This window comes from Sander vitreus, chromosome 4, assembly GCF_031162955.1.
Source record: "Sander vitreus isolate 19-12246 chromosome 4, sanVit1, whole genome shotgun sequence".
Classification (NCBI taxonomy): domain Eukaryota; kingdom Metazoa; phylum Chordata; class Actinopteri; order Perciformes; family Percidae; genus Sander; species Sander vitreus.
Window position 1 is genome coordinate 20,415,146 of NC_135858.1, and position 24,424 is coordinate 20,439,569.

Sequence of the window (24,424 nt, forward strand, 5' to 3'; positions counted from 1 at the left end):
AGCGAGGCTAGCGGTGGGGGCGTCAGACAGAGTTACGACACGCACGGAGATGAGAAGGGTATGTATGGACTTATCTTACTCTGGGGGTGAATAAGATAAGGTCCCAATACGTCGCCGTGTTCCTTTAAACGATGGCCACTGAGCCATTAGCAGAGGTCACCTCTGATCTGAGTGTATGGTGGTGGCAGAGTCTTCCCCTCTGACTGGGCTGGCAGCCATCACTGGCAGCAGGAAACCCAGCTCCTGTTTAATGATGACGAACGATCTGACACTGTTGAAGAGGAGAATAAAAACTCTACACTATGCGGCTCTGCAGGCACTTGGATCTGAAGCTGCTGCGATGAAATGATCTCCCAAATTATCGCAGAGAAGCGGTGAATGGAAACATCACTTAATAATGTGTTGTGATGTTGTCAGTGTGGGAGGCAGCAGGCTTCATGCTGCTTGTGTTGACAGAAATGGAATAAACAGATAAAAATTAGTCACCGTCTTGTCCCACATTATCACTGCCGCTAATGTGAAGTTAGATGGTAGCTATGTTTATCTGTATAAAGCAGCAACTAAAGATTATTTATTCATCTGATAATTATTTCCTGGATTGATAGGAAAGTCATAATCATAATTCCCAAGTTAATTTATTCAAATTACTTGTCTTGTCCGAACCAACAAACCAAAACCCAAATATTTAATTTACATAGCAAATCCTGAAATATTATTAACAGTTAATCTACTTATCATTTTAGCTCTATAAACTTCATCCAAGAAAATAAACAATTGCTTTATTACTGAATTTATTGGCCAAAGATCCATCGCTGATCATTCTGAGTTTTCTGAGGGTTCTCTGGCTTCCTCCTATAGTCCAAAGAGACATGCAGGTTAGGTTAATTGCCGACTCTAGATTGCCCGTAGGTGTGAATGTGAGTGTGAATGATTGTTTGTCTCTGTATGTCAGCCCTGTGCTGGCGACCTCTCTCGCCCAATATCAGCTGGGAGCACCACCCGCTAAGGTTACAGTTTAACCTGGCTCAAAATGAGTGATGCACTGAATTATATTACAGCTCATGTTTTTTTAGGTGGATATAGTGGAACAAAATAGACTGAAGAAGCTGTCCCTGTTTTTAGTTTTTTTTACTATTACCCACAACCTGAAACTAGCTTTTTAATGTGCAAACATTACAGCTGCAACTGATGATTATTTTTCTCTTGTTTATTTTGTCAGTTATTTTTAAAATTGTGAAGATGCATGTTAAAATTTCCCATAGAAGGGGATGTCGTTAGATTCAATGTATTCAATGACATAAAAGAGAGAAAAGACAAACTGTAATCAGTGATTGTCTTACTATATGACTTTAATGATTATTGATCATCAAAATTGTTGTCAATTTACCTTTTTTTCCACTAAACAATTAATGGACTAACTGTTTCAGCTCTAGAATAAACCCAAACCGTGAACCATCGCTGTGTCTGATTTTACCCCCCAAGAAGATTACATGGGCAGGACACAGCAGGAGTCAGAGAGCCGAAAGCCCTGAAACAACAGCACCGACAGCACTTCTGCCAGTCTGTGGTAGAGTCAGACCAATGTCAGACTGCATTCGTACAAATATACACTGAATTCCACAGATTCACAAAAGGCTGGCAGGCAGGAAGGAGATCAAAGCGTGGAAACATTCCTGTGTATTAGGTTCACCTGTCAGAGCACCTCAAGACATCAATCACAGCTTCAGAAGAGTGTGGTCTGCAGGGAGCTTCACGTTGCAGTCTGACCAAAAACTAAATTGGTGCTGTTTTGTGTCAGGTTGAAATATTTCGCACTGCTGGGACGCATTTTTAAACACAAGTTCTATGTTCAGAAACTTTTCCCACTCATGGTGGGGAAAGGTGCATTTCACCATATGAAGTGAAGGTCAACGGGTGCATTTTGCTCTCAAACGGCAGTCCAGCAAGACACCGTAGATCTACTGTACTACTACTCACATTACTGCCTTTGTAATGTTTGTTCAAATTGGCAAGAAAGATGCCTGTGTACATAAGAATATCAATTAGGGCTGCACAATAATTTAATATTATCGTATAATGTCAATAGAAATGTATAGTTTTTTTTCTAATAAAAATGTCTGAAAATAGTAAAAAATACCTTTCCTGCAGCTAAAGGTGATCTATTCATATTGCTTGTTTTATTTGAACAACAGTCCAAAACCCGTTTACAGTCATACTATAATTCAAAGACAAGCATCAAATTCTTACATTTGAGAAGCTGAAACCAGTAATTCTTTGCTTGAGAAATTACTAAAATGATAAATAAATCATCAAAAACATTGCTGATTAATGTTTTAGCAAATCAACTAATTGACTTATCTGTTGCAGGATGTAATGCATATGGGACACAGTTCATTGCATTGAACATTATTTTATTGTTTTGTTTTTATTCAGCATTTTTGCATAAATTTGCCATACATTGATATCAGAATAATAGTGTTTCTTAAGTGATATTGATTTCCGTCTTCCCAGCTCTACCCTTGATATATTTTACTACTATAAGTCGACTTACCATAATACATAGCACATAAATGTGCACACTACGTATGCGGTATGTCCTGCTTAAAATCAGTGTTGACACTAGTCTGTATGCAGCTATTGTTTCAAGCATTTATTTTTTAACCGCATGCATTTATCATGCATATACACCCCAATATCTTACATTCCTACACGTTAATTTTACGGGTGTACACATCAAACATGTTTGACTGTACATGCAAAAATGACTAGGCGCATATCATGCGATGAACCTTTTTAAAGTGTTATTAATGCATTTCTGGTGTAAAGCTGCGCCCCTTTCCCCTCGATACAAGCTTGAGTTAATAATGTTTAATGCAATCATTTCACGTCTGTGAAGTTCCACTTTGCGTGCATTAGCAGAACAAGAGAGCGTGAGACTTATCTTGAACGATAAGCATTGCACTGCAAAGATGCCAGATGTTAAATCCCAAATAATTCACACTAGATTTAACTCTTGCATTTATCTCTCTGCCAAATCTGTTTCTGCTTTGTGGCTTTAAGATGTAGTCTTTCATTTCCAAAAGTGAGGGTGTTTATGTGCTACTACAAATGACCTATGGTTGTGCTAGCTTTAGCATGTTTGAGTGTGTATGCGAAGGGGTCTCATGTTTCTTGTGGGAACTCCTTGCAAAAAGCCGCACTGAGTGACGATTCTGAACTTTAGTTGCTGACGATTATAAAAAGTGAAACATGAGCGCATTCCTGAGGGCCAAGGTAGAGCTGTGTGGCTACACAGCTGAGGGCTTATTGAAAGATGAGCGCTTAGCAGAAAATTAGCCTACAGTGAGATCCAAAGGGGTCACAGAAACATACATGCACACACATAAATGCATACACTGTATTCCCCATTCACCTCCCCCCACTAATGAAGATCTCTTTTTTATATGATCATCTCACGGCCCCATCATTATGTTCATGCAATAAGTCACAGTTGACTGCTGAATCGTAACATGCCCTTATCTTTGTGTTCAGTTCTTGTTTGAATCTGAGCTCTGCAGACTCTCTGACTTGAAAATTGTACGACTGTGCTGCACTCAGGCATTGTGCCCCAGATTTGGGGTGGGAGTGTTGTGAGGCTGTGAGAGAGCGACAGCTGACTAGCTGGGACCAGAGAAGAGGGAGGGAGGGAGGAAAGAGGCAACGGGGGGGAGGTGGTGTTGGTCAGACGGCAGTCAGCATCAACTACTGGGATCCTAGGAGAAACTGAGCCAGAAGAGAAGGGACTACAGTTGCAGCTGTTGTTACTTACACACACACACACACACACACACACACACACACACACACACACACACACACACACACACACACACACACACACACACACACACACACAAAAACACAAATCTTCACTGACCCGTGTCAGTGTTATGTAAAGTTATAAAGTGTTCCTGTGAGATGGGGTTAAAGCTGAGAGAATATTGATCTGAACACATTTGGCAGCAGATAAAAGTAACAGATAGTAGAAGAAGTATTGTACTGTGGTGTAAATGTCAGGTTTCACTTTATACTGTATAGGTTTTAGAATGACACATTACCTTAAGAGGCAAGTTATGGCTTTTCATTCTTGAATTTGAGCTGCAACTAACGATTATTAACAATATTGACATATATAACATGCTGATTGTTGTTTCAATTTTCTGACCAACAGTCAAAACCCAGTTATACTCTGTATTCAGTTTAAAATTATATAAAACATAAAAGCAGAGTATCCTTACAATAGAAAAGCAGGTCCCAATGCATATCTGGCATTTTTGCTGGAAGAAACAACTTAACCAATTAAGTTATTATACAAATAGTTGTTTAGTTTTTTGTTGATCAATTAGTCAATTAATACAGTAGATACACTGTTTCTGCTCTAAAAGTGCCACAGCTTATCATGTGAGGTAGTTATTTCTACACTGTAGAGCAGATATCTTTTATAACAGCCCAGGACCTAAGCAGTAGGTATTACTTGCTTTTCTTGGATGAAGTGCTCGGGGACAGAACGATGAACTGACTGATGTGGTTTGATGTGTATCTCATAAAAAGCATCTCTGGGATGAGTGTCCTGAAGAACCTGTGATGAACTGCAGAGCTGCAGAGTTCACATTGCTTTTGTTTATTTATTGAAGACCCTGATGGAGTTGTTGTACAGATTTAGAATCAATTTAGTGCACAGTTGATGCACAGGCAGTGAGTGACTTGCTGGCTTTGGCCTCAATGAACCTGTTAGTCATGCAGCAGCACTTTACTATAGTGAGGATGAAGAGCACGGCAGAAACAAATCAGGCTGAAAGCAAAAGCTGGTTGCTAGAGTCTTATATTTTCCTTTATTTTGTATGCCAGGTTATGAATATACAGTATAAGAGCACATTTGGCTTTTCTTTTCTTTTCTTTTTAAGTGGTGATAATGTGTTTTGAATGCCAAAATATCTCAACTACTTTGCAAACTTCATCTGCTAAAGGAGATTGCGTGAAGAATCAAAAGCTCCAGCTTTCCATGTCACGATATGCCTAGATATCAAGAAAATATTCTAATTAATATTGTGATATTATTTTTGACCCTTTTTGCCCAAACATATATATCAGGATGCCGTTTGTCTGCTTTCTGGAAAGTTTCAGCTCCACACTAATACAACTAACAGCAATAACAGATTCACCATCTGACACAAAGAGTGACATTTCTTGAAAACAGATTTAATTTACAAAGAGTCAGTGACAGTTTTACAGTGCACATGACACATGCTCACTACTGAAGGTTCGCAGAAACCTGATGAAAAATATCAACAGTGCCGAAAATGACACTTAGACAACTGTAAATAGGAAGACATAAATGTTACATTTACATAAACATACTGTTTGATATGACATCTCAGACTGTGCCTCATAGCACAAACTTCTCAGCAGAAACAGTCTGGGTGTGTTGGACCCTCTGAAGTATGTATTGACCTGAATACTGAGACAACACCATATGGATCGACTGGCCAAGACACTCAAAAGACCTAAGGCTTAATCCCTTCTGGCTAAATTGATTGGTCTAGGATCCCATTTAAAACTGAGTGATATTAACACTTTTTCATAATAATAATGAGTTAGAAAATTAGATTGTCCTTGCATAACAGTGGTCCTCTATAAAAACAATGTACTTTGAGTTGGAGCGGGCAGTGTCATCTATAATCCTGAGGGAATCATGATATTTATGTGAATTTGTGAAGGAAGCTGTAGTTTTTTTCTAACTGTTATAATGCTGCTTGAAATGAAAAACACTGAAATGGTTTCTTATGATACAAGAGAATAGATACTGTAAGATTAACTCATCAGTTTGTGGTTTAAATACATGTGTGGTGTTGTTGTTTATTGTAATGTTACAGTGACATATTTATCTGTGCAGAATAATGAAATACATGTGATGGGATATTACAGTAAAGTTCCTTTATTGCTGCTGTTTGGTTGATGATAAATATGTACAATGTTCTGTACATTGATACTGTCTGATAGAGATTACAGGTCTGTACCTCCACTTTCAACTGTCTTATCACTGTTACAGCCCTGTAATGTATTCACCTGTGTTTATACAGTATGTCATAATTCAGTTCATCCTCAAAGCTTTGGGATTAAATGAGCCTGTTTTGCATCTTCTTCGAGGCTGTGGCAAACAAGCTTTACATAACGACCAGGTACCAGATGGCAGTCCAGTACTCGGGGTTGGCGTTGCCATCTTTACCCCCTCCTCTCTGAGGACTGACAATTGACTCAACATGTGCCATGTCTTTCTAACGGCAAGCACACCATTGCTGATTACGATGGACAAATCTCCAAGTTTAATGTGCAATCTCTGAAGAAGTCATGCACTGTATTGCTGTTGCGTCTTTCTAGGCAAGATGAGATGAGGCAGGACGTCTCTATTTTTTTTCTGTATTGAAAACCATTTCAATGCGGCAGTGTCTCATAGTTTACTCCTGTGTAACATTCATTCCCTGAGCTAGGTGAATGAGACGGACGGGGTCAGTTAAACCTGAGTTTCCAAGGCTTCGAGGCCTGTTGGAAACAAAAGTGAGCTTATGACTGTTTTAGTGGCAGTGCGTTCGGTAACAGCTGTTTGCAGCATCACTAATAAAAATGGTAACCATGCAATCCAACAGTTGGTGTTTCTATTCATAGATGCAACAAAGTGAGATATATGAGAGTCCTGTAGCATAACAGTGAAAACGTCTGTGGCTATTTCATGAAGATCTGTAAAGTAATGATGGTGACATTCTGAGAAAGATGTCCATTTTAATGTACCGTCTTTTAAGACATCAAGAGAACCCAACATGCACACATTTTAATAATACAAAACTTGGAGCATAAATCCTCAAAAAATGTTTCTCTCTGTCTCAGATACACACACACACACACACACACACACACACACACACACACACACACACACACACACACACACACACACACACACACACACACACACACACACACACACACACACACACACACACACACACACACACACACACACAGCAAACAAGGTTTAGGTTTTTAGGATTGTCAGACAAAATGTTGCCCTGATAATCTTGTTGTGGGCGTGAAGTTCATTGGTTCATTTTTGGAAGATAACTGTCTCCAAACTTCTCATTCAATCATTCATTCATTCCCCCTCCAGCACAGCCAAACCCCCCCAGCACCTGTCACTCACTCAGTTTGGCATCACTGGCAGTCTGTTGGCCCGAGACTCACTGTCAGACCCACACAGCTGTGCTGTAGTCAAACAAGGGCTGCATTTTCTCAAGACCAGTCTCTGGCTGTCTCCTGTCTAAATAAATCCCAGCAAATGGCTGCTGGTGGAACTGGGGGAAGTGGTGTTGGTGGTTCATCTTTGCTTCAGCTAAATGAGGACATGGCCTGCCTTTGCCCTGCTGTCCATTTGCCCAGAAGGGCAGGTAGAAGCTGCCTTTTGAACTTTTAGGTGCCACTTTCTTTGGCCTTTTGAAGAGGTCGCTCTCTTGCAGCTCCGGAGCCATCCAGCCAGGCCTCTCCTTGAGCAGCTTGTCCCTGTCGGGCCGGACGCTGCGCAGGAACTTCTTGAAGATGTTTGTGGTTAACGAGAATTTCCTACAGATCTCCTGCGAGCGGCTGAGGCGGAGAGGGTGAGCTGGGGTGTCTGGCCTGTCCACCTCTCCGTCTGCTATCCTCTCCTCTCTTCTCTTCCTCCTCTCCTCTTCTTCCCATTCTTCCCTCTCCACTTCGGGAAGGTCTAGCCAGTTGCCCACGAGGTCGGCGAAGACGTTGTCGCCCAGCACTAAGGGCTGACGGTTGCGGCTGCGGCTCATGAGCGAAGAAGTCCAGTCGCTGGCATCGTCTGTGCTATCCTGGGAGTAGTCGCTGTCCAACGAAGGGCCTTCTCTGGAGAGGCTGTACAGGATTCCAGGAAGGTCCACCGCCTGAGCACGACCGGGAGCCTGTGGCTGAGGGTAGGGCTCCGGTGGAGGGTTTCCCACCATTGGTCCGTAGAAATCCACCTGCGGGGCGGAGTATCCTGACCACCTTTTGGGTATAGACTCAAGGTCAGTCACGCTTTTTGCGCTTCTTTCACTTCCCTCGCTTTCACTCTCAAGGCTGGATGCCGAGGAAGATGATGTTCCCAGGCTGCTTCTGTTTCGAGAGAGGCTCTTGTCATCACGGCTGAAGGTGTTTCTGCTCTCCCGAGACGGCCTTGGACTTGGCATCGGATTCGGGCTGACCTCCTCGAGCATGTTTTGGCTAAAGCAGGACCTGCAACCCTTGCCTGAGGTTGAAGCCGCTGTAGCTAATGCTTCAGGAGGATCTGGCGGAGCTGGATGTGGGAGTCCTCGGTTAATATGCTGACCAGAAATGTTGAGGTTTTCTAGTGCTGTCTGAACCTGAAGGAGCTTGAGTTCCTGAAGGGCTCCCATCATTGAATTCATCTGAGCGTGGAGGCCATCTCCGGCTTCTTTCATACACAGCTGCAGGGAGACAGAGAGACAAAGGGATAAATAGATGATGATGACAGACAAAAATCCAAAATGTCCTGTTCGGTTTAACTGTTAAAGACCTTGTAGAGGACATCATCCTCACTGCCCACCTTCTTGTTAATCATTTATTTCAGCACCAGCACAAATCCAGTTACACACCATCAGCAGCATCAAAGGCATTAAATACATGTATTCAGGAATAAAGTCACACCACCAACAGTCCTGCTTTTTGTCTTTGTGTCGGTTAGACTCTTCTCTTGTGTGTTATGGGTCATGTGACCTAGTTTTAGGTGACAGGCCCCATATGGCCTGCATACAAGACATGATCCAACCAATGACAGCTGTAAAACAGACTAGTCTTCTGCTCTTTTTATCTGTTTTTCATTTTGCATTCATCCATTTACTTTAATCCATATTTGTTCCCTCCTCCGAGCTCTTTGTCTTCACTCTTACTTCCCTCTCTGCAGCAGTAATCATACACTCTGCTTTTATCCTCCTACTTTTCCTCCTCCTCTCTCTTTTTACTCTCATCTGTTTAAGAGCCTGTGTCATGTGATCTGGACCAACCGCCTTGCCCTGAAGGCAGACAGAAAGCCCAGAAGCAGCATCCTGACCTGTGTCTTAACTTGTAGACTTGAATCATTTGACCCAGACCTTTGAATCATTCTCTTGATATAACAACAGGTTCTTCTTCATATAAGAACATTCTCACATTGGAGTAAGGTAAACCTGCAGGGAGGCCTCCTTTAAAAAAACAAAACACCTGACATCTGTGGGAAGACAACTGAAAGCATGTGAGGAATTTTGATAAATGTCAGTATGTCAATATGTCAGTAGTTTAAAATAGAATATCTGAAAATGATAAACAAGAATTTGCAGGACTTTATATATATAAATAATAAATCTTTAGAAATCAAACCCACACCTTACCTTCTATAAACTGTCACAAAGCAGGGGGTAAAGATATCCCTGTCTGTCTGTCTGTCTGTCTGTCTGTTGTTAGTCTGCACCTCTGCCAGCCTGTCACCCTCTCTCACCTTTCAAACGGATCAGTCTGAAGGCCCCTATATGTATCTCTCTCCAATCGGGGGACACTGCTAGGCGTGACAACCAATCAGCGCTGGCCGTCTAGACTGTAATCCCCAAATGGAGTGTGTGTGTGTGTAGGGGGGGGGAGGGGGCAGACTGACAATGAGAGGAGTGAGAGGGATGGTGAGAGTCAGCCGGATGAGTAGGGCTGGAAAGAGGGGAGGGTGAGACAGAGGGGGAGGAGGGTTGTGTGTGAGATGGGGAAGGATCCCTCGCCATATGTTAAGATGTCGAAGAGAAAACTGTTGATGGATTTAATTATGGATGACACCATAAGAACACATGAGGGGGGTTATAGATGGGAGAATAGTGGGGAGGGTTGGTTGTAGGTGTAACATCACCCGGCTGTGATACTTAATCTTGAGGGAGCAGTGATTGCATTGATCCCCTGGGTGGGAAAAGAAGCTGCGTAAGACAACTGGCAGTACGACATCATAAACAAAGCAACCTTTAAGCACCGTGAGAGGAGGGACTGTTGCAGAATGTGGGGTTATCTGGGAAAACAGACAAATGATCTACATTTAGATTAAAAAAAAACAACCATTGTAGCCATGAAAAAAACAGGCAAATATACCAAAACTCCAATACACTACTACACTACAATACATATCTACCTCAGGATTGTTTGCCCCAATGGCTTTTCTTAGGCTCTGGGATGGTAATGTCAGTTTGTCAGTCCACCACTTTGGTCCAGACTGAAATATCTTAACAACTATTGTATGGATTGCCATGAAATGCCGCAGAGATATTCATGTTCCCCTGAGGATGAAGCTTACTAACTTTGGTGATACCCTGATTTTTGTTTTAGCACATGGCACATGACACTTGTGGTGAGTGAAAAGTCTCAACAACTATGAAATTTGGTACATATGTTTTTATCCCCTAGGAAATAAATGGTTATCGCTTAAATTTTCATCTAGCGCCATTATCAGGTTAAATGTTTAACTTGTTCAATACATGCTTTATGACCAAATAACCTGCAAAACTAACAACATTCTCATCAGCTGTACGTTGTGTTTAATGCTAATTAGTAAATGTTAGCATGCTAACACGCTAAACTGAGATGGTGAACATGGTACATTATACCTGCTAAAAATCAGCATGTTAGCATTGTCATTTTGAGCATGTTAACATGCTGATGTTAACATTAAGCTCAAAGACTGTAGACTTGAGTTTAAAATAAATTATTTAACTTTGCAAAACGTTTTAGAACAGTGAAACTTTCTTATATAATTTAATGATTAATAAAAGGAATCATGTGACTATTCTGCCACTTATTTTCTCCATTATCATGTAATCTATTAAAGATAATTATCTAAAACCAAATATATTTTATTTACAATTACATTAAGAAGCTGGTATCAGAGATTGTTTGGCATTCATTCTTAATAAATTACTTAATTGACCATCATAATTGTTGTTGATTCATTTTCTGTAAATTGATTCAGCACTATATACTAACACGTCTGTGCCTTGGCACTTATCCAACCCTGCACCATTAACATTAAATCCAGTCTGCACATTTCTAACATATGGCTGAATAGGTGCACGGGGGCGTGAATAGCCTCTAAGATCAGATAATAAGCCTATCAATGCACATGCTGGGAACAAAAGCCTCTGAGCTTCCCGTTGGCTCGCTAAATTAGGCAGCGAAGGTACGTGTAATTAGCACAATCAGGTTGTCTCTTTTCTCTGTGTCTTCCACATATGGCTGACTTCATTAGCTGTAATTGGCTGTGTCCTGGGAGAGGCTGGGAGAGATCACATAGTCACGGTTTACTTTCCTCAACATCAAAGGTCAACAAGTCTGCAAACAAGATGACGTGCACTTATGTATTGTCGTTACATCTTCAGAGAGATATGTGGCTTCAGTGAAGTTTATGCAGGGATCAGCTGAGGGATTACTGCACTCTGAGCTGCTGGTGAAATCTGGACCACTTAAATGTATTAAATCTCTTTTTGAAATATTATCTGCTAAGCATACCGTTCTCAAGCAGTCTTAAAGGGCTGCACCTGTTTGCACACGCTTACCAAAAACACCCTAATTTACCACTCACATGCAATTTTTCCATTATCCCCAAGACTCAGGCATTTCCCCATGTTATTTAAAACACACTGAGTTGTTTACTGGCATTTCTATTCTAAGGCTACATTAATAATTCATATTGTGCCCTGCGGAACAAACAGAAGAACAGTAGTAAACTAAACCCCATTATTTTACCTTTACCATGCCAACTAACTTCAGGCGCTCTACCGCTGCCATTTCAAGGCTGAACTTTGTGGCACAAATATGTCAGCCTTGTCAACCTTCATTGTGCCGTCTGCTCAGGATGCTAAAAGTGACTATAATCCTGCGGCGGTTTCTAGTTTAAACAACAATGTTGTTCATCCTGAGATGTTTCACTTTAACAATGTGTGAATCAGCTCAGGGCATCATTAGGACAAAGACACAGATGCTGCAGACCTGACAGGACCTACACAAGCACCTCAAGGTATTACCCAGAAAATAATTGAGATGAGAAAAAAAAAGTCTGTCTAATCTTATTTATTAAGAGAACTGTGATGAAATTGGGGCTGCAGGGAATTTTGGTAATGCCCAAAAACACTGACATCATTAACTCAGTCTTGTTAAGTTTAGTCAAATCTTCTTTTTGAACGCATGCCTCCAAACTATTTCAGCCATTTAATCCATCAAGCGTGTATTTTTATAAAAAGATCATTTTAAAACTGCAAGCCGAGTTTAAATCTGCTAAATGAATGAAAGAAAGACAAACGGGCAGTCCAGATTCTTCCCTTTCATCCCCCACTACTTCTTCTTTGGCTGCAGTGATGCCAGCCAACCATATATAATTGCCAATTAAAGGCTGAATGCTTTAAACTTTAAGAACAATGGCTGGCAGTCTTGCATTAATGTTGAATGGATGCTTATTAAAAGGTTCTGGCCGTTTTAATTTAAAACAATTGAGTGGTGATTCTTTATTTTATATTGTCACGTCAAGGCCCATCTACTGTGAAGATGTATCCAGAAACCATTGAATACGCAAGTGATTTAAATACCACAAAGTATAACTATATCAATGCTCCCCCTCTACTGTCTGTTGAGGTCGAGTTCTCTGCCTTAATTGCAGCGTTGATATAACCTTCTTCAGTTATGAAGGCAAAAAATAAATTCACTGTGCAAACACACTGAGCTGACATATCCACACATGCCCAAACATGCCTCGCTTGAATGAAGTCAGTGTCTTTTTATAAGGCATGCATGCATGTTTTGGGTTTTATGTTGTGTTCACTGATAGACATTAACTGGATTGCTAGGTGAGAAATAAACACACAAATGTGAACTCAAAAACAAACCAGCGTTCTCTTCTGGCTGTGAAATACAGGCTATTCACGGTTGTTGATTATTTCTTGTTGGCTGGAGGGGGAGGAAACAGTGAGGCCAAGGTTATCAGACCCAAAAGGTCTTCCTGTTCAGAAGGAGCTGGCCAGCAGCAGCAGCTAGTGCACTCCACCCTCCCTCTACCTCCACCCCTAATTAAAAATGAATGGTGGGCTGTGTGGGTCAAGGACAGGAATGGGTTCTCTGTCCTGGGGATACAGAGAGGGTCTCTGTGACTGAGCTGCTGGACACGCCACAGACCGCTGTGGACAGCCCCGAGGTTGCGATCGAGAGTGCAATAAAAGCTGTGGAGCATTCACTGAAATAAATAAATCACTGTGCACACAGTAATGAATGCCTCTTTGACAAAAAGGCTACATGGTGACTCTGTTTGCTCCGAATGTCATGAAGGTCATGTTCAGGAGAGAAAGAAGTGTGAATATTGTTCAACAAAAGAGTATGGGACACAATACATCTTGTATGATGTCATGACAAAGTGGTCGCTAAGTGTAGACATCCACATTTTTAACCCAAATTTTATAATTGTAACTTTCAATATGTTGATATGCTACTATTGCATGTCTCACTATATAATTAGTCCTCACATAAGGCAGGACTTTAAAGGGTTGGTTCACCTGAACTACACCAACAGCAGTATCTTGCCTGGCAGATCTTTTTGGTTTTATTTGTGCAGATTTTGAAATATTTGTCTCTTATATTTCTGCCTCAACCCTGGTACAATTAAGGTAAATGGAACTTCTATTCTGGTGCTCCCAGCGCCAAAAAATCAATTAAAAAAATCAACAGGAACTTTTATTTTGTCATGATTACTCTGGATAATCAGAGACTGTCCTCCCAAAAAAAATGACTGCACCTGTTGATGCAATGTCTATATGCAACTTACAAAGCCCCTTTAGTGGCTGTGTGCGTTTCTGTATGGCAACAAAATGTCAGACACTGAAGGCTGTTCCCATCCTGTTTCATGGAGTCAGTCAAGTGTCAGCAGTAGTTTCTTTTAACCATGACCATGATCTGTTTTTTTAAATCCTAAACCTCAATCTGTCCCTTATGTTGGCCGAGTAGTTATTTTAACCAAAACCATGTTTTCCTAACCTTAACTTAAGTATTTCTTATGCCTACACATTCAGTACCATTCTAAACATACTCACATCACTTAAAAAAGTGATGTGAGTCATTTTTGGAACAGTCTCGAAAGGTACTGGCAAACAATATTCCATCCTGCCGAAAGAGGCATCAATTCCATCCATCCATCCATCCATCTTCATCCGCTTATCCGGGGTCGGGTCGCGGGGGTAGCAGCTCCAGCAGGGGACCCCAAACTTCCCTTTCCCGGGCCACATTAACCAGCTCCGACTGGGGGATCCCGAGGCGTTCCCAGGCCAGGTTAGAGATATAATCCCTCCACCTAGTCCTGGGTCTCCCCCGAGGCCTCCTCCCAGCTGGACGTGCCTGGAACACCTCCCTAGGGAGGCGCCCAGGGGGCATCCTTACCAGATGCCCGAACCACCTCAACTGGCTCCTTTCGACGCAAAGGAGCAGCGGCTCTACTCCAAGCTCCTCACGGATAACTGAGCTTCTCACCCTATCTCTAAGGGAGACGCCAGCTACCCTCCTGAGGAAACCCATTTCGGCCGCTTGTACCCTGGATCTTGTTCTTTCGGTCATGACCCAGCCTTCATGACCATAGGTGAGGGTAGGAACAAAAAACTGACCGATAGATTGAGAGCTTTGCCTTCTGGCTCAGCTCTCTTTTCGTCTAACGGTGCGATAAATTGAATGTAATACCGCACCTGCTGTGCCGATTCTCCGACCAATCTCCCGCTCCATTGTCCCCTCACTGCATGAACAAGACCCCCAAGGTACTTGAACTCCTTCACTTGGGGTAAGGACTCATTCCCTACCTGGAGAAGGCACTCCATCGGTTTCCTGCTGAGAACCATGGCCTCCGATTTAGAGGCGCTGATCCTCATCCCAGCCGCTTCACACTCGGCTGCGAACCGATCCAGTGAGTGCTGAAGGTCACAGGCCGATGATGCCATCAGGACCACATCATCTGCAAAAAGCAGCGATGAGATCCCCAGCCCACCGAACTGCAACCCCTCTCCACCCCGACTACGCCTCGATATCCTGTCCATAAATACTACAAACAGGATTGGTGACAAAGCGCAGCCCTGGCGGAGGCCAACTCTCACCTGAAACGAGTCCGACTTACTGCCGAGAACCCGGACACAGCTCTCGCTTTGGTCGTACAGAGATTGGATGGCCCTGAGAAGGGACCCCCTCACCCCGTACTCCCGCAGCACCTCCCACAGTATCTCCCGGGGCACCCGGTTATACGCCTTCTCCAGATCCACAAAACACATGTAGACTGGTTGGGCATACTCCCAGGCTCCCTCCAGGATCCTTGCGGGAGTAAAGATCTGGTCCGTTGTTCCACGACCAGGGACGGAATCCGCATTGTTCCTCTTCAACCTGAGATTCGACTATCGACCGAACCCTCCTTTCCAGCACCTTGGAGTAGACTTTACCGGGGAGGCTGAGAAGTGTGATACCCCTGTAATTGGCACACACCCTCTGGTCCCCCTTTTTAAAAAAGGGGAACCACCACCCCGGTCTGCCACTCCTTAGGCACCGTCCCAGACTTCCACGCAATGTTGAAGAGGCGTGTCAACCAAGACAACCCCTCCACACCCAGAGCTTTAAGCATTTCTGGACGGATCTCATCAATTCCTGGGGCTTTGCCACTGTGGAGTTGTTTAACTACCTCAGCAACCTCCACCAGGGAAATTGATGCCAATCCCCCCTCATCCTCCAGCTCTGCCTCTACCATAGAGGGCGTATTAGTCGGGTTAGGAGTTCCTCAAAGTGCTCCTTCCACCGCCCTATTACCTCCTCAGTTGAGGTCAACAGCGTCCCCATCCTTACTGTACACAGCTGGGATGGTTCTCCGCTTCCCCCTCCTGAGGTGGCGAATGGTTTTCCAGAAGTACCTTGGTGCCGACCGAAAGTCCTTCTCCATGTCTTCTCCGAACTTCTCCCACACACGCTGCTTTGCCTCTTTCACGGCAGAGGCTGCAGCCCTTCGGGCCCTTCGGTGCCTTGCAACTGCCTCCGAGTCGTCTGGGATAACATATCCCGGAAAGACTCCTTCTTCAGTCGGACGGCTTCCCTGACCACCGGTGTCCACCACGGTGTTCGTGGGTTACCGCCCCCTTGAGGCACCCAAGACCCTAAGACCACAGCTCCTCACCGCAGCTTCAGCAATGGAAACTTTGAACATTGTCCACTCGGGTTCAATGCCCCCAGCCTCCACAGGGATGCACGAAAAGCTCCGCCGGAGGTGTGAGTTGAAAGTCTGTCGGACAGGGGCCTCCTCAGACGTTCCCAATTTACCCGCACTACCCGTTTGGGCTTACCAGGTCTGTCAGAGTCTTCCCCCACCCCCTGACCCAACTCACCACCAGATGGTGATCGGTTGACAGCTCCGCCCCTCTCTTCACCCGAGTGTCCAAAACATACGGCCTCAGATCAGATGAAACGATTATAAAATCGATCATTGACCTTTGGCCTAGGGTGCTCTGGTACCAAGTACACTTATGAGCATCCCTATGTTCGAACATGGTGTTCGTTATAGACAATCCATGACTAGCACAGAAGTCCAACAACAAACAACCACTCTGGTTTAGATCAGGGAGGCCGTTCCTCCCAATCACGCCTCTCCATGTGTCTCCATCATTACCCACGTGCGCGTTGAAGTCCCCCAGCAGAACTATGGAGTCCCCGACTGGAGCCCCATGCAGGACTCCACTCAAGGCCTCCAAGAAGGCCGAATACTCTGAACTCTTGTTTGGTGCATATGCACAAACAACAGTCAGAGTTTTCCCCCCCACAACCCGCAGGCGTAGGGAGGCGACCCTCTCGTCCACCGGGTTAAACTCCAACGTAGCGACGCTCAGCCGGGAGTCCAACTCCTATCCAGGAGTATGGTTCCAGAACCAAGACTGTGCGTAGAGGTAAGCCCCACCAGATCTAACCGGTAGCGCTCCACCTCCCGCACAAGTTCCGGCTCCTTCCCCCACAGAGAGGTGACATTCCACGTCCCCAGAGCCAGCCTCTGCTACCCGGGTCTGGTCCGTCGAGGCCCCTGACCTTCACTGCCACCCATGTGGCAGCGCACCCGACCCCAGCGGTTCCTCCCACAGGTGGTGGGCCCATGGGATGGAGGGATGTCCGCCACGTAGCTTTTTCGGGCTGTGCCCGACCGGGCTCCGTGGCAAACCCGGCCACCAGACGCTCGCTGACGAGCCCTCCATCTGGGCCTGGCTCCAGACGGGGGCCCCGGGCTTCCTCCGGGCAGGGTCACTTCATCCCTTCCTCGATTTTCATCCCTTCCTCAATTCCCCCACTGCTTATATAGGTAATTTTTAAAAGCAAGGGTTAGATAATCTATAGAACGCATTGTGAACACTTTTCATTTGAACTACTTTGTACCAAAAAAAATTAAAAATTGTTACTGTGAAAACTTCTGACAGTGGGTTCTATGGGTTAACCTGAGCAAGAAACACTGTTTCTGGAAAAAGATGATGCTCATGTATTTTTAAAATGTAACTTCGACTTAAATACCGTGAGCATCACACAGGACTTAAAACAGATTGTATTTAAACCAAATGTATCACTGCTTCTCTGCCCCGGTACCCAGCAAAGACTCCCTAACGGCCTTTTCAGAGATGGGAGGTGGTTTAATAGCTTGTTTCCTGCTAGAGCTCATTTACACCATCATTTAAACGATGCTGCTGTGGGAGACGCAGGGTAATTAGGATCCGTATCATCATTTTTGGCAGATGATATTTGGAGAAAATTTGGGACCCAATCTGTTGTCTTCCTGGCTGAAAATCTACAGTGCAAGCAATGATCATTGATAGCGCAGCAGTTGACGTCAGCACCTCGTGTGTGGGCAGTGAAAGTGCATGGCCACTTCTCCAGCCCACAATTGTAATATCAAGTGTGACATTAATTTTGCAGAGACTCCAGAACCTGCCCCCTCTTAGTCTAATATCAAAAGCTTTCATGATAGGTGGAATGAGCGTTGTGGAGCATAATTAGCATTTAAAAACTCATTGATTTCAGTGATTTATTGGGATTGAATGGGCCTCCATAGGCTTTAATGCATTATATTATGAAATGCATAGTAATGTGTTATGTATATAGTGTACATGCCAGTACGTGTGTTCAGTATGTTATACAGAGCATTTTGGAATTTGAAGTTTCTTATAAATGCAGTGGCAGTAAATGGGCCTCTTTTTAAAAGGCTTTTCATATTTTTATGTAGACATTAGATCAAATGACTATGTGTGAAAAAAACTCTATTAAACCCACTATCCACTACCTGCCCTGCACCAAACAGCAGGCAAACAAAGTTAGCGACTAGCTGGTAAACATAGTGGAGCATTTAGCAGCTGAAGAGCCAGATGTTTTTCTCAGGAGTCGGTGGAGACCAAAGACAGAGCTAAAAGGAGAATGGATATTTGTCAGGTGTCCAAAACACGACTCCAAATAAATGCTAATGTTATTCTCTGTCTGCTGGATGTGTAAATAGGCGTCTGTATGAAAACATGTTCACCACAACAACTTCATACAGCGATAATTTAACAATGTTTACAGCTTGTTCCGCTGCCCCCAAGTGGCCCAAAAAAATCAATTATTGCTGCTTTAATATCTTCTACAACACATCTTCCATTTTAGAAGCAGAACAATTCCAAAAATCCAATTTCTCCTGGCCATAGACAAAGCAATAACGTCAGGCAAAATGTAATTTGAGGGCCCCAAAGACAACAACATCAGGCAGAGCTATACTGACCTAGACCTCAGTCACAGCAACACCCATGAGAAATAATCCACATATTTTTCTTCAAATGAAAGCAAACAGAGGAGATGAGATACACAACTCTCAGACTCAATCTCAGACCAGCGGTTTAGATCATGTGTGGTTACAGCAGCAGCGTAATTAACCACTCAACTGTGTCTTAAAAAAGTAAATCCTAAACATCTTTGTTGGTGATTTCCATTCTGTGAACTGCAGGTTATGTGTGCACGGTCTCATAATGATAAACAGGCTTTGTAAAAAGGTTAGCGGTTCCATCTCAAACACAATGATCACCCATGCAAAACCCTGCAGCTGCCTCCAAGAGCTAGGCCAATTTTAGCCGAGGGGAAGGAAGGGCAGGTTGGAGATCGGGAGGCACCAAACAAACAAGCTTAAAGTTCAACCACTACACTTCTTTGTGTTGGGTGCCGTTTTCTGATCCCACACCCTAAAGGTAACAAAGAATGTTCAACTTTAAGGCACACAAGCTATTCAGACTACACTATTTTTTTTTTTCTCAAATTTCATGACCTCATTCTTGCTGACTTTGGTATTGAATTCCAAGCTGACAGTCATGTTTCGAAACATGCCTCAGGTGGGAAAGAGATAAAAGAGTATGATGCATATGAAATCAGCTTCAGCAGTGATGACACCAAAATGTTTGACTTTAGTGTCTGAAGTGCAGGTGTGAACCCTACATTTAGACAAGATGACTCAAAGTCATGTCAGCTTTGTGTCTTCGACTCTGAGCAGGTAGGAAGGGCTTATGTTTTTTTTTCATGACTCTTTGTCTGTTGTGTGGATAATGAGTCATGCATGGACTTAAAAATATTTCTTTGTTGCCATTATATCCTCAGGATTTCTATGGAACCTTGCAGTGCTTTTTATAGGAACAAATGGGAGCTAACAGCCTGTTCACAAGCTCTATTTTCAGATGGTAGAAAGGAAGAAAACGATGATACATTCCTGACTTAAAAACTAATCTGTTAGCTTTGAGTTTTAGTATCACTGGCGTGTTGGATGTGATCAGCAGTTAGGAGAAATAGCTTGTCAGGTCAGGGGTCAAATGTTCCAGCGCGACCCGACACTACCCCACACAGACTGACTCCATCGACCTCTGACACAGTGTTCACACTTTCGTATGACACTCTTCACTCTTTTAGAGCTGATGGTGCATTGGGTTTCAGGGTGTCTATTGTGAATCACTGGTTTCACAATTGTAATTTACGTGACTTGTACGCAGAATTTGAATGCTGTGCTCACATTTTATGACACTGCAAACTAAACTACATAGATTTTCTTTCCAATTACGCTGACCAACAAGTCTGCATTATTGCCAAGTTATTGTGGCATGGGTAATGTAGTGCAATCAAATTAATCTACAATCAAGCTGCATTATCCCGATTTATCTTTGACAAAATTAACTAAGACTTGATAATAAGTGGGATGGAGTACACAACTCAAGCAAGTTTTAACAGTCTGCTTACAGATTTTCATACAATTCAGAAATGAATGGAAACCAATGGCTTCCTGAAACTGAAAAATGTCTTTAACACTGCAGCATGGTTTGCAAAATGTTTATCTGTGATTAAAGTATGGGATTTGTAGTATATGGACTAAAACATGCAAAACAACTTGGATGGTCCTTTAAAACCTACACCACAGTCTTTATTGAAGAAATCGACTTTGCAGCAGGTGAAAGACGGTTGTTACATGTTTGTGATCTCTGCGTTGCAGATGGAGTTGGTTTACTACTCTCACAGTGGAAAGAAAAGTGACAACCTTGGCATTGACACCCCTCGCTTTTCTAAACGACAGATTGCATCCCACATGGTCCTTTGCAGGGGGAGACTGCCTCGGCTTTTTAACCGGCATCTGTTCTCTGTTCTCCTGTTTGATCCCCGGCATGGCGCGACACTTTTTCTATTATGTTACCAAACTCTGATATGGCAGCTATAACACAACATGTCCTCCTGGCATCAATGTTTACATCCCAACAACCTCAAGTGCCACTTCACAGACGTGTGGCTAATTTGGAGAAGCCAATTCACAGAAGTCAAAGAGCAGATCATGTTGCTAAACACGCAGCCATGGAAGGCTTTTCTGTGGGCCCGTGGCTGGATTGAAAAAAAAAGTCTGCTTTGAAGATGATTCCAAATGAAAACTGTGCCAGTTAAGGTTCCTTTGAAAATGGGTCTACAGTGTGTCACTGCCAAGTGATTTGAGTGTGAGGGTGCAGCTTAGATTTTACATCTCAAGGACAGGGGTAAGAGATAAAACTCTAAATTTGCCACCATCAAACAAATTTGTTTATTAGAGGAGAGAAGATGTGAACATATTATATAAGGGAGATTGACAGATTGATTTAGGGCACAATAATGTGATGAATGCCAATTTTACTCACTCCACTGTAAAAGCAAGACCTTGCAGCAGCTGCAACTAACAATTATTTTCTTTATCGCTTAATCTGTTTTTTTTTACACTGTTTTCTTGATAAATCAATTTTGTTTTGTGAGTAATTTTTTCTGTAGCTCAAGGTGAGGCCTTAACATGTTTTGTTTGTTTTGTTCGATCAACAGTTCAAAACCCAAAGGTATTCAGTTTACAATGATATTACACAGATAAAAGCAGGAAATCTTCAAATTTAGGGAGCCAGAACCACAACTCTTGGCATTTCTGCTTCAAAAGTGAATCAAACGATTATTCGACTATGAAAATAGTTGCTGAATAATTTTCTGTCGATCGTGATCGTTTTTGCTCCAGTTTATTGCAACACATGATTTAAATTTACTACGAATCTTACTACTTTTTTATTTTTAGGAACCAAGAGCAGTCCTTCTCTTTGAGAGAAGAGGAGAAACGGTCTTGAGCTCATTAAGCTTAAAACATCTGTCCCAGATGCGTGGACAGAGAGGAGGAGGATATGTACTCATGCATCTGGTGTGCTCAAGGCTTTAAGCTTACACAGATTAATGCGATTTAAAAAATACACATACACCCCAAACTGAACTAAAAAAACTAGAATATGAGGGAGATATGTCATGCCATGTAATAGGCTACGCAAAGAATCACCACAGCTGTTATTTTGAATATTTGTTTTGTGAGAAAATAATTTATGTTGGCGCGCACATAAGCGTGTCGATTTGTTCATTAAAACAGTTACATGTTTAATAAGCACATGAATAAAGTATAACTGCATAATTTAGAGATGATTGCAATAGTAGAAGTACAGTAGATACAACAGAACATACCAGTTCTTGCTTCAGTCGCCTCAGACACGCATCCATGTTTTTGCATTCTGGTTTAGAGAGCTGTTGTTCCATTTTTTTTTTTAAATACAAGAGTTTCAGATGAAAAGCTTCGCCAGTCGCCGCTCGAGCATGACTGTGAGGGCTTTCTGCTGGGGAGGAAAATTCAAACAACGATCTCTCGGAGAGCAGAAAACAACTTGCGATTGGAGATGCGCAAATCCTGCTGAGGAATGCGCGCACGGCTTGCAATGACGCGAATCCTGTAATGAAAAAAACTCCTGATGACGAAAATGCGTTTACTCCAAAAAATGATAATGAGGTCCTTCTTGTGGCTGCATCAAGAGACTCAGTCTGTGCGTGTGTGTCTCAGCAGCCGCTGCTTGGATACTGTCAGTCTGCTGTGTGTGTGTGTGTGTGTGTGTGTGTGTGGCTCAGCCCGTTTTTTCCCCTCTGCTATTTCCCCATTCAAGAGGAGCGCCTACGTTGCCCATTCAATTTCCTCCAATGAATAAACCTCTCGACAGACTCATTCAAACTAGGATCAGACGGGGATCCGTTATTTATCATGGACGAGTAGATTTCACAGAGATATGAAGAGAGAGACGAAAACATCTGGAAATATTTGAATCAAGGTTGCTATTTATTACTATTTAATAGTTGGGGCTACTGAAAGAGCATGCGTAAATATCTCTATCCCACAACACTGACAGACCCTAGAACAGATTCTGCAGCTTCTGCTGCAGCTCATTGGACTGAAGGAGGAAGTTTGAGGAGGATGTGGCGAAAAGAAACCATATGTGTCATGAAACGAGCCATTGGGACAGTTTCCTGGCCACCTTCACTGCGGTCAGAGAGGAAACACCTGAGCCACAGGCTTTTGTTGCGTGATCCGGATATAAGGCTTTATTAGCAGGGGAAGGAAGAGTTGCATATACAAGAAACCCAATTTGGAAGTTGTTTATCACTCCCTCCCTCATTATATAGATTTGACATTTCTGAAAGGTAGCACATTCAGTATATAAAACACTCACTGCATCGTCTTCAATCTGAAGATGTCAAGGAAACTATATGAGGTCTGTTTTACCATGAAATGATTGTGTTGCTAAAAAAAAGGAATGAAGGACATGGTGGAATGGTTTTAATTAGTGTGAATTTTATTGAAAAGCTGAATAACACCAGTCATGTAAAAAGATGTGGAATATTTAAAGTTTTTTTGAAAAGCAAAATTATTGGCTTTAAAAGTTCAATAGTGCCAAAAGATGTAGAACATTGTATGGTTTGAATTCATTTTTTTGCTGAAATATGACATATGAGCATATGTCAGTAAAAGTCATAGTATAGTATGTCCAAAAAGTCATAGTATAGTATGTCGAAAAAACTGATAAAAAAGTCATGGTACAGTATGTCGAAAAAAGTCATAGTATAGTTTGACTTCTTCGATATACTATAATATGACTTTTTTCATAGTATAGCATATTGATAAAGTCATAGTATAGTATGTCAAAAAAAGTAATTAAAAGTCATAGTATAGTATGTTGAAAAAGTCATAAAAAAGCCATAGTATTTCGAAAACATCATGAATATTCGCAAACAAGCTTCTGTTTTCCAAACATTCTCTTAACAACTCGTGCTATCTGACTTGACACAGCTTTATGTTGTGGTTATATCACTCTTTTTCATTGTGTATATTTGACCTCAAAACTCACTGCAACATGTAAGGTTTGAACACACAACTTTCAGTCTTCAATACATTCTCCTAGCACCCTCAGCTATCTGACCTGACATACATGATCATGGTGTCTTTGCTATTTGACTTCTTCAGTTAAGGCTCACTGCTATTTACTATAGTAATTCATAAAAAATGTCAGTAAAAGTCATTGTATAGTATGTCCAAAAAGTCATAGTATGTCGACAAAAGTGATTAAAAAAAAGTGATAGTACAGTATGTTGAAAAAAGTCATGAATAAGTCATAGTATAGTATGTCGAAAAAGTCGGGGAAAAAGTCATAGTATAGTATGTCGAAAAATGTGATAAAAGTCATAGTATAGTATGTCGAAAAATATTATAAAAAAGTCAGTATACAGTAGTGTGTCGAAAATGCCAAAAACATCTTAAAAAGTCATAGTATATTATGTTGAAAAAAGTGATGGTCATTGTATAGTATGTCGAACAAAGTCATATTATACTATGGTGAAAAAAGTCAGTATAGTATGTCAAAAAAGCCATAGTATAGTATGTTGAAAAAAGTGTTAAAAAAGTCATAGTTTAGTATGTTGAAAAAAGTATTAA

General features: G+C 42.3%; 1 protein-coding gene across 1 annotated transcript; it reads right to left on the bottom strand.

Annotated features, from left to right (window-relative positions):
- Positions 1 to 5,217: 5,217 nt before the first annotated feature.
- inka2 (inka box actin regulator 2) lies at positions 5,218 to 22,544 on the bottom strand. Its single transcript, XM_078248949.1, has 2 exons — positions 22,135 to 22,544; positions 5,218 to 8,522 (listed from the first exon to the last, which is right to left on the bottom strand). Exons 1-2 carry the CDS (start codon positions 22,204 to 22,206, stop codon positions 7,278 to 7,280), a joined length of 1,317 nt encoding a protein of 438 aa, XP_078105075.1. The 5' UTR covers positions 22,207 to 22,544; the 3' UTR covers positions 5,218 to 7,277.
- Between the last annotated feature and the right edge of the window lie 1,880 nt (positions 22,545 to 24,424).

Bases quoted from the DNA above. Each gene is read 5' to 3' on its own strand.
- inka2 (XM_078248949.1), bottom strand. From the start codon at position 22,206: ATGGAACAACAGCTCTCTAAACCAGAATGCAAAAACATGGATGCGTGT. The intron at 8,523-22,134 runs GTATGTTCTGTT...GTCTCCCTGCAG, and splicing joins GGCGACTGAAGCAAGAACTG to CTGTGTATGAAAGAAGCCGG.